General features: G+C 42.6%; 2 protein-coding genes across 4 annotated transcripts in view; both read right to left on the reverse strand.

Annotated features, from left to right (window-relative positions):
• Positions 1–1,695: 1,695 nt before the first annotated feature.
• Positions 1,696–10,309, reverse strand: part of LOC122333642 (tropomyosin-1) — a 15,433-nt gene continuing 6,819 nt past the window's right edge. Inside the window, exons 2-8 of one of the 3 annotated variants that reach the window (XM_043231347.1) lie at positions 6,590–6,816; positions 5,911–6,065; positions 4,856–5,112; positions 4,326–4,526; positions 2,900–3,022; positions 2,737–2,815; positions 1,696–2,667 (exon numbers count right to left, since the gene is read on the reverse strand). In XM_043231347.1, the coding sequence (XP_043087282.1) occupies positions 2,629–2,667; positions 2,737–2,815; positions 2,900–3,022; positions 4,326–4,526; positions 4,856–5,112; positions 5,911–6,065; positions 6,590–6,680 (945 nt within the window). In that variant the 5' untranslated portion in view covers positions 6,681–6,816 and the 3' untranslated portion in view covers positions 1,696–2,628. Of the gene's footprint in view, positions 2,668–2,736; positions 2,816–2,899; positions 3,023–4,325; positions 4,527–4,855; positions 5,113–5,910; positions 6,069–6,589; positions 6,817–10,309 lie in introns of all 3 variants that reach the window. The other 2 variants (XM_043231348.1, XM_043231346.1) reach the window with 2 other exon arrangements.
• Positions 8,116–10,309, reverse strand: part of leprotl1 (leptin receptor overlapping transcript like 1) — a 5,466-nt gene continuing 3,272 nt past the window's right edge. Inside the window, exon 4 of the mRNA XM_043231352.1 lies at positions 8,116–9,433. Within this exon, the coding sequence (XP_043087287.1) occupies positions 9,317–9,433 (117 nt within the window). The 3' untranslated portion in view covers positions 8,116–9,316. The remainder of the gene's footprint in view (positions 9,434–10,309) is intronic.

Here is a 10,309-nt window from a genome sequence, read left to right on the forward strand (position 1 = left end):
CTACACGCCGTCTGCGTTTGCTTTCTCGTCGAGTGCGAGGCTCTAACGGCCTGCTGCGGGCGACCCAATAAAACATTACGAGTCTCGGGGCTGAATGGAGCTTTGTCGTCTTAAAACAGTAAAACATTTCCGGTTCAGTCGTCGCCTTCGCGTTGAACCGTGGCTTCAGATTAGTGTGCCGCTATTTTTGGGCTGAACGATGAGAGACGGGGTGTGTGCTGAGAGTTTAATGCGTCCGTAACACTCCACACACACAAAACACGCTCTTAACGGAGATTCGGTGAAGTCCTACAGACAAATCATTCGGAAATACTTAAAGGGATACTCCACCCCCAAACATTTGAGTGCCGTTATTAATCACCCGCCCAACATCGCTCCAAACCCGTCTTCGGAGCGCAATTTAGCATATTTTTGATGAGAACCGGGAGGCGTGGGACTGCATACCGTCTTACGACATGAAAGATATCGCCCGAAATCATCCAAACATGTTGTTAGATATCTAGTCATATCTGTATATTGTTCAGCAAACGATGCATTCGTTAAAAAAAAATCAATCGGAAGCACTAAGAACTGAAGAACGCACTGCGGTGTAGTTCCGTCGTGTGCCGGCAGGGGTCCGGGGCCCTCGTCTCCATGGCAACGACACAAGGGCCCGACTCCCCAATCGGATCGGAGGACTCGCTCCAAACATCTGTTTGAGATGGCAGCTTTATTATTGATAGAAGCATGTGGAAACAGCTCTCCATAATAATATTTTTGAATCGTATACAAAAGGCCCGTTCCCTAAACACGGGAGACTTTGAAAAGCCCTGACATCAGCGGGGAAATCAGTCAGACGTAAGACGCGTCTGTTTATCTACGTAATGACGGTGAGAAGCGCCCAGGCTCCCTGCGTCTCGTGGACTGATCCTGTGTTTCTGTACATCTACGCGTTTGGTGTTTCAGAGCCGCTCGTCTTATAGACTCCCGAAGCAGCTGAGTCTAAAGTTTTGGCAGTGAACAAGAATAAAGCTGAGGCTATTTAGCAGTAGGGCCGGGCAATATATATATATATATATAATAAATAGTAACACACAGACAAGTTATGCAATATTATGTTAAGTATCCCAAATGAATCGCCCGTGAAGCTGAAGATGATGGAGATTTACGGCTAATCAAAAAAACAGCTTTACTGATGAGATGCGCATGAATATATCGCCCAGACCTAGTTACTAGTTAATACAGCTGCTAGTTGAGACTTCAGAACTAACCATCAAGTGTGAAAAGGGCCTATATTATGCATTTTTCTGTTCAAAATGAACAAAATGTAAATCATAAACTGAATGGATATCTTAGCCAGTTGTTTACTAGCTTTACAGGTCAGCGATTGGCTATTTTATTTAGAAGGCGGGGCTTCTTGTGATTGATCGGCCATTTTTAGCGTCGCATTTTTCCCCATTCATAGCCACACTTGGGTAGTCTGAGTTTATTGGGTTTTGATGTTGTTTGACGTTCGCGTCACGGATCAGATTCATCAACTCACGTGACGACCAAAATAATGTTCCTCCGCATGACTACGTCTAGTTATTCTTCACAGTTGCTGAAAAAAAACAGCTGGTTGGCTGGTCTTAGCTGGTTTTATCTGGACTTCCTGGAAATGGCTGAAAATGTGGACAAAACACAATAAAATCAATAATAAAATCAATACCTCACGTTTATTTGATACTAGAAGCCATAAGTGGGATCATGCGTGTTCAAAATAATCATTTGAGGGTGATACAAAATCAATCTTAACATTATACTTTATAAAACATAAGTCTGTGATACGAGTCATTTGCATAATCTTCTACAAAAACAAATCGAATGATGGTGAGTTTTGTGCTACTTGCAAATACAAATATGTATACAAAAAAATGGGGACATAATTAGAAAGGGCTAAATTGTCTTTAAAAAAAATAGTGGGTTATTTTTTACAATAAATGAGACACGTGAAAAAAAGATTAATCTTTGGGTACAATCCACTAATTAAAGTAGTAACATTATTTGACAATAAATGTATATACATACACGTATACATCAAATATGTAATATAAACATATTTTGTATTATCATGATCTCTCCATTACATATTAAAGATATATAAGATATATATATTGTCTGCCATGTGTGAGGAATAGCAGAGGACTAGATGTTGGAGATATAAAGTCAGAAGGTAAAGAGCAGGAAGACAGCAGACGCTCGGCACGGCTCACATCACAGCAGTCTGGGCTCCGAGGATCACTGAGAAACACGTTTCTGGGGTCAGACAGAGTCCAGGTGGATCCGAGGACCGTCACGTCTTCTGCTCCAGCTCTGCAGGAGTCCAGAAGTCAAATACCTCGCCGCTTTCAGTCGGGAAATGCCTTGATGGTCAGCGGGAGAACATCACCATCTAGTGTCCAAACCTCAACAACACGCAGCTCAAAGCAAATTCAACCGATTCGACGTGCTTCTCTAGAGATTGCATATCAATAAAATCAACTGCATAGCCTTTATTGTGATTCTGGTGACCCTGGAGCACCAGAGAACAGCTCTCTTCTTTCATAAACGGTGATTTCAACATAACTAAGGGTTTAGGGGTTTTCATGGGTCCGCTGTGAAGCTCCGGTCTCACGGTGGTTTGAGATGCCCATCCGCTGGCCCCAGGTCCTGACCAAACAAAGCGCATGTTAAAAGGGGCTTCGGACGTGTGCGTGAAGCTTCAGTGGTGCTCTGTACCTGCTGTGCGGTGAGTTTGAGCTGGTCTTCATACAGTCTTCTCCATCGGTCCGCTTCATCCTGGAGCTCAGCGCTCCACCTGCCAGGAAAGCAGAGAAATAACAGTGCAATGATTAAATTTAAATAACATAACAAGAAAAAAATTATTAAATTAAATTGTGACCTTCTGCAGGGATCTGTGGAACGACTGGAGCTCTCAGTATTCCTCACAGTATCCAGCTCCACCTGTAACCTGTTCACCTGCAGCTCCAGGGACTCCTTCTCACCTGATAGACAGTCCTTAAACCTGCCCACACACACACACACACACACACACACACCTGTTTGTCCACAGAAAACAGCCTCATTTTCTTTTTACATCTGTTTTAGAGTTTCTCTGGGGCAGGGATTCAAACGTAAAATAAAACAAATTATATAAAATAAGTGGGATCATGAAGATTGCATATTATTTTCTATTTAGAAAATAGTCTCCTGAATAAGCTGTTTCACATAACAGATGTTTATGTATACTCCACAAGACTTTGTTCATCCTGAGCAGTTCTTCAGAAAACCCCCGGCTCCTGCACATTCTGTGGTTTTCCAGCGTCTTCTGCATATTTGAACCCTTTCCAGCAGTGACTGTATGATTTCCAGATCTATATTTTAACACTGAAGACAATTGAGGGACTCATACACAGCTATTACAGAAGGTGAAAACATGTACTGGTGCTCAAGAAGGAGAAACAATGCATGAAGAGCCAGGGGGTGAAAACTTTTGAACTCTTTATTTGTTCTTTTAGCACTGGACTACATAAGCCACATTTAATACTTAAATGTTTCCCAGAAGACAAAATAAGTACAATTTATCCCATTCAAAAAGTTCTACTTCCTGAGCATCAGAAAAATGTCTCACTTTTTGTAATAGCTCTGTATGAGCCCCTCGGCCGTCCTCAGTGTTAAAATATGCATCTCAAAATAATTCAGTCAATTTTGGAAAGGGTTTGACGCTGGAAGACTTAATAATGTGCAGGAGCTGGGGATTCTTCTGAAGAACAGCAGGGACAGCTCAGGACTACATGAACAACACATTTAATAAACATAAACAGTAGACTCTTCATGAAAAACAACCTGAAAAAAATGTTAAAGGAGTCATCGGATCCCCATATTCCACAAGCTGATATGCTTTTTTAGAGTCTTAATGAAAATTTCTCAATGGTTGTGTAAAAATCACTACTTTACTCTGTTAAAAGCAGCTCTGCTTTCATCTTGCCATTCTAGTCCATGTTGCTTTAAATGCTAATGAGCTCTGCTGACTCCGCCCCTCTCTTCTGTTCTAACTAGTACATTATTAGTAAAAGCCATAAAACACCTTATACTACACATTTATGAGGATCAGAGACACTAAAGTGACGTCAATCCTCCGCGTCTTCAGCGGCTCTGAGCTTAGAACTAAATATTCATTATTACAGACAACGGGGCGGGGCTAAAGTGACACGGACCTGTCAATCAACTGTCGTGGGAGGGGCCTGATTTGAAAAAGTGGCTCTTTATCAGTATTCACCCGATGACCCCTTTAAAGTAGTCGTGTAGAAACACTAGTGTTAATGAACCTCTTGACGCAGCTCATCCACTTCCGCTGCTGCTCGCAGAGCCACTCGAACTCTTCGGCCGTTTGACGGAGTTTGCCGAGACTCTCCGAATTCTGGCGCCGCAGTTCCTCCGCCGTCCTCTGGTGGGCGCTGTGCTGATCGCGCAGATCCTGCCGAAGGGCTTCATGGGACATCTGGAGCTCCATCAGCTCCAGCGATTTACTGATCAACAAAAAATACACAAAAAACACAAACTTCATTCTATAGAGTAACACAATAGATCTATAAACACTGTACAAGCCCTACATTTGAATCTTTACCAAGACATTCTAAAACGCTTAGCGTAGTTTAATGTGTTAATACTACGGCTGTACGATATATTTCATGCAATTTATTTCTAATCAAAGAACCGGCTCTACTGATGAGATGCGCATGCAATATATTGTGCAGCCCTCATTAATATGTTTAAAAAAACATCCAAGTGTGTTTTTGGTCACTCAAAAACACATTCAGTGTGTTTTTAAGTGACCTCTTAACCCTCTGTTTCCAACCTGTTTAGCTTCATCTCTAGGTCTTCTATTTTCTGAGTCTCCTCGCGGAGCTGCGCCTCCAGGACCTCAGCCTGCTGAGCTCTGAGCTGGGCCTCCTGGTGCAGCTCGTCCACGAGGCCCCCGAGCTGCGTCTCTGAGCCCTGCAGCTGCTGTAAACCACAGCTCACCTGCTCCAGCTGAAGACAGAGCAGAGAGGAGTCTCTCCAGCGCTCCTCCGTCACAGAGATCAGACGCTGCTGCAGGAGATCAGCCTGCTCCTGACACACACACACACACACACACACACTTCAATCAGTCACTTTTATTTATATAGTGCTTTTAACAATACAGATTGTATCAAAGCACTTAACTGTGTCAAACAGAAGAATACAATGATATTATGAAAATGCACTGAGGTATAATGATAAGACACACACACACACAGTATACACTGTATAATAGTATTCAACTATGTGCAATGCTGCAACAAAATGCCAATTTCATATTGTAGTTTCAATACAAATGTGCTTATCCTCATGCCATCCCAGATTAGATTTTGTTTCTTCATCAGATCTGGAGAAATGTGTCTCTGCATCATTGGCTCGCCAGTGGATGTGAATGGGTGCCGTCAGAATGGGTGCCGTCCTGTCATCTCTCACATCAGAAACCAGCCACACATTTGTAAAGAGATGTTTTGTAAAGAGTTTTGTTGAGATCTGAGCAGATTTCTCTCCTGATTCAGACCAGAACCACTTATTAAGGATTATAGACTCATATTTGGTTAAAAATGTCTCAGTGCTGGATTAGTTTGATCTTTTATTGTCTCCGGATGTTTCCTGATGGACCGGAGCGCTGTGGATTATTCAGATTTTTTTTTATCAGACTCTCATTCTGACGGCACCCATTCACTTCCATTACTGAGACACTGATGCAGAGACACATTTCTCCAGATCTGATGAAGAAACACACTGTTCCAGATCTCCAGCTGATTCTTTTTGGGGTCAACTATATATATATATATATATATATATATATATATATATATATATATATGGTAAGTTATCTTCCAGATGTACCTGCTGCTTCTGAAATCGTTCCAGCAGTTGTTCATATTTGATGTTAAGCTCCACATAGAGCTGCTCTTTCTGACACACACACATCGACAGAGTCTCCATCTCTGCCTGAAGAACCTGCTGACGCTCCCCAGACACCAGCAGCTCTCGCTGGAGCACTGCTGCACACACACACACACACACACACACACACACACACACAGAGAGAGAGAGACAGTACCAGAGTTTGATTTTAACCAGCAATTTCAATATGATTTAAGTATTTGATCTTATATCAAATAGAGATATCAAGCTTACATTTTCACAGAATGTTTTTATGTTATGTAGAAAATAGTAAATAGTCAAAAATGACTTTAGCTGCTTTTCAGTCAGGGTCTGCAATATTGTGAAACTATATATTAAAATATCTGTTTAAAAGCAGTTTCTTTTGACAATCTAGTAGTAATCTTGGTATCAACGAACACGTGCTGAACTGCAGGAGTTCTATTTTTAGAGTCATTGATTTGAACAATATTTTATTTTAAAGCAAAAGAATCATTTTACATTCCTGACGCATCTCATGCGTGAAGATCAACTAAACGCCATTTTAACTGTCAAACGGCAGCAATTGCTTTAATCAAACTAAAACCAACGTACGGCTGTTTTCCTCATTCAGCTGCAGCGCTGATCCTTCATCTCTTACCTTTCTCCTGAGAGAGTCGGATGCATTTGGCCGTGAGATACTGAATCTGACCGTAATCTTCATCTCTGTCCACTCTGAAAAATCTCCTCATAACCTCCGATCTGCTCTCGGTCCTTCAGAGCTGCTCTCAGAGTACAAACATGCTGATGAACGGCTCTGGCCCCGGGCCCCGAATGCGCACGCACACACACACACACACACACACACACACACACACACACACACACCTGTCAGGAACTCCCCTCTCGTGTTTCAGAATCTCTGCTTCACAAACATCATCTGAAGCATTACATTTTCCAAACTGCACACCTCTCCGAGACAAAGCACTGCGTTCACCTTCAGCGTGATCCTCATCCCTCTCAGACGTGTGTGTGTGTGTGTGTGTGTGTGTGTGTGTGTTTTCTTCATGCATATTCTGCTATGTGACCCGAGCACGCTTCATGAGATCTGCTGTAAATCACACAGACGTGTTCGAGTAACGCCGGCGTGTTTCTGCGAGCTTCATTCCTCCAGAATCAGCCTCAGGCCTCGGCTTCCCTCACCTTATTAAAGGAAGGAATCTGAAGACTTTATACTATGCACTGACATTAAAATGAATGGTACAGTGCTCTTACATTCGTTTTTACATTTTAAAATCCCTGCATGTCATTACATTCATAAGCACACTGCTGACCCATCCCTTACACCTTAACTCACCCTTAAACCTACCCATACTAGTCCTAACCTTACCCGTATCCACCTCAATAGCAGCAGTGCTCTGGGATACGGTGTAAACACAATCAGGACTTCTTTTTTGACGTAAAGGCCACTGAACAAAAAATTGCAACACTTTATTTTAAAGTGGCCTTGTTACAAATGTTTCTGTACTTACTATTATAACAAAATATTATGCAGAACTGCATGCAACTCTAATCCTGACCTGTAGTTGATTAATATCACTCAGTACTTATTGTGATGTATAATTAGACCTTAAAAATAAAGTGCAACCAAAATGTAAATAAAGAGTATGTTTTACAAGAAAAGGCTATTTTCACCTGTAATGTAATGGTTGTGAAACGCACTGCATTTTCTGAGTGGAAAAGAAAAAATCTGCTTCGATGACAAAAAATACAATTTTTTTTTCCAAAACTGGCGTTTATTTAAAAAAAGAACAAGAAAAGAGGAAAAAGACACAATGTTACCTGCGCTGCTTCTGCACAAACAGTGAGATACAAAAGAACAGAAGCTTTAAAGTCAACGTGAAACACACTCTGAAGAACAGACACGAACACATTTCTTCTGAATCAGCGTCAGGACCGCGAGGAGGAGGAGGAGGAGGAGGAGGAGGAGGAGGAAGAGGAGGAGGAGGAGGAGCAGGAGGTGGAGGAAGAGGAGCAGGAGGAGCAAAAGGAGGAGGAGGAGGAGGAGGAGGAGGAAGGAGGAGGAGGAGCAAAAAGGAGGAGGAGGAAGAGGAAGAGGAGGAGGAAGAAGAGGAGGAGCAAAAGGAGGAGGAGGAGGAGGAAGAGGAGGAGGAGGAGGAGGGAGGAGGAGGAGGAAGAGGAAGGAGGAGGAGGAAGGTGGAGGAGGAGCAAGGAGGAGGAGGAGGAGGGAGGAGCTCTCGCTAATCCTGTAAATGCATTTTTGTTTACTCTGCAGAATAAAACAACGACGAAGGCAGTCGCGAGTTTTTCTGAATTCTCACATACTTTCTGACCTTTTTATCTCGGTGCTGAAAATTAATTGTGAGAATAAGAAGACGCAGTTACCTTCTTAATTCCGTTATGCACAGATTTCTGGCTTTTTCTGACAGTTCTGGGCTCGTAGAAAAGTCAGAACCGTTAGATTATTACTAATGAGCGACAGAACCCATCATGAGACGGGTAAAGAAGAAGACTTGACATTAAAAGTCATTAAAGGTCCTTCTTTCTACGTCTTTAGTAGCCTGCACTGCTGAATCAGATCTCATGTTGACTTTAAACTCTCTGTCTGGTTCTTCATTACTCGTGCAGAGATTTGTGGAAACCGATGACCGTCTCAAACGACGAATATGAGCTTCCCTACAACTAAAAGAAATATGATCAGCGTTTCATAGTCAGCGGTTAGTTTCTCCTGCGTGTGTGACCACGGAGCACAAACCGTCCTAAGAGTCCATACAGAAGCTGAGGAACCATCTGGTTTGATCGGACTATATCTGAGAGAAAACCACCTTTAAAGTTCTTAGCGAGGCGTTTACGCTAGGAAATATCTTCACGGGACACGATCTTTACTTAATATCCTAACGAAGGATACGGTGTATTTCTACAAACGTAGCTGAGCTCTTAAGACGGCTTCTGCGCTCCAGAGACACAGATACGGTTAAAAGAAAGCTCTGGGTTTTCCAAGAAAGAACAGAATCACCCAGAAAGACGAGCGTCAGTCGAGGAGGTCACGTTTAATACCATAATCAGAACATGAGATCGAATAAATAAACTCTGAGTAAAAAAAAGGAAGGTGACAGAAAGAACCGGGGAAAGCTCGGACAAACATCAAACGGCAGAAAGACAATCAGACGTCACCAGTGTTTCCGTTCGACCACCTGAACTCACAGAAATGAGAAAAGGACACAAAAAGAAGGTCTATCCGAGGTCAGAGCCGTCTAAAACCAACAAAATTATTGCACTGGGTTCCTGCTTCTATCAATGGGCGGCAAATATAAATAAAAGCAATAACGTGGAGTATTACAGAGACACTGCGTGGAGAGAGTCCGGTCTACCACTGCTGCCAGCTGAAGTCATCGTTCGAGCCGAACACCAGGAAGAAGCCCAGGATGGTGGCGAAGATCACGATGTTTCCCGTCAGGACCAGAGCGCAGGCTCCCCACGCGATCTGTGCACATCAATGAATACATCACTCGCCTAAACATCATAAAGGGCTCATACCACGCTGCTGAAAAGAACATTATTCGGTGCGACGCAGTGCGTTTATGCGGTTTAGGTTTCATAAAACACATTATCTTCCACATGCTGCGCGCTGGTGTTTCTCCTTTAAGCTCCGCCTCCTGAAACGATACAAAGATCATCGCGAGGTGTTCTCTGATTGGCCAGCTATCCAGTGCGTCGTGATTGGCCGAATACCTCGAGCGTGTGACGGAAATGTCACGTCCCTTACTTTAACATGACGCCACGACACTAAAACAATAAAAGATTTCTTTCATGCAGTGGAGACATAATTAATGATCATCATGACTTTTTAGGCACTCTGTAGAGAATCGGTCTCTTTCTAGTCTGAACACACTCTAATATCTGTGTTCATCTGTTCTGAACTTAACACTGATCTCTAGTCCTCTTCTCTTTTAGCAACACTACAGACACAATCATAGCTCCGCCCACTTTCTTTGACTAAACATCTGGGCGGAGTTATGCAAATACACCCACTCTGTGATGTAGAGAAGAGGGGGCGTGTTTAAACGAGTCGTTTTAGAGGGGTGTGGCCAAGTCATGACTTTTATAAAGAAGATCTTATCTATGTACTAACAGCTTTAACACTCATATGACCCCTTTAAAGAAAAATCTTTCATGTTCTCTGGATGTTAACTGATGGAGTGGAGTGCTGTGGATTGTTTTTATCAGACGGCACCCATTCACATCCATTACTGAGACTCTGATGAAGAAACACACTCCTCCTGATATTTCAAAACGAATCAATATAGAATAGAATCAAGAGCTGCACTATCACTATCTGCTAACTGCTGAAAGAGGAATC

Source organism: Puntigrus tetrazona, unplaced genomic scaffold (genome assembly GCF_018831695.1).
Source record: "Puntigrus tetrazona isolate hp1 unplaced genomic scaffold, ASM1883169v1 S000000302, whole genome shotgun sequence".
NCBI lineage: Eukaryota > Metazoa > Chordata > Actinopteri > Cypriniformes > Cyprinidae > Puntigrus > Puntigrus tetrazona.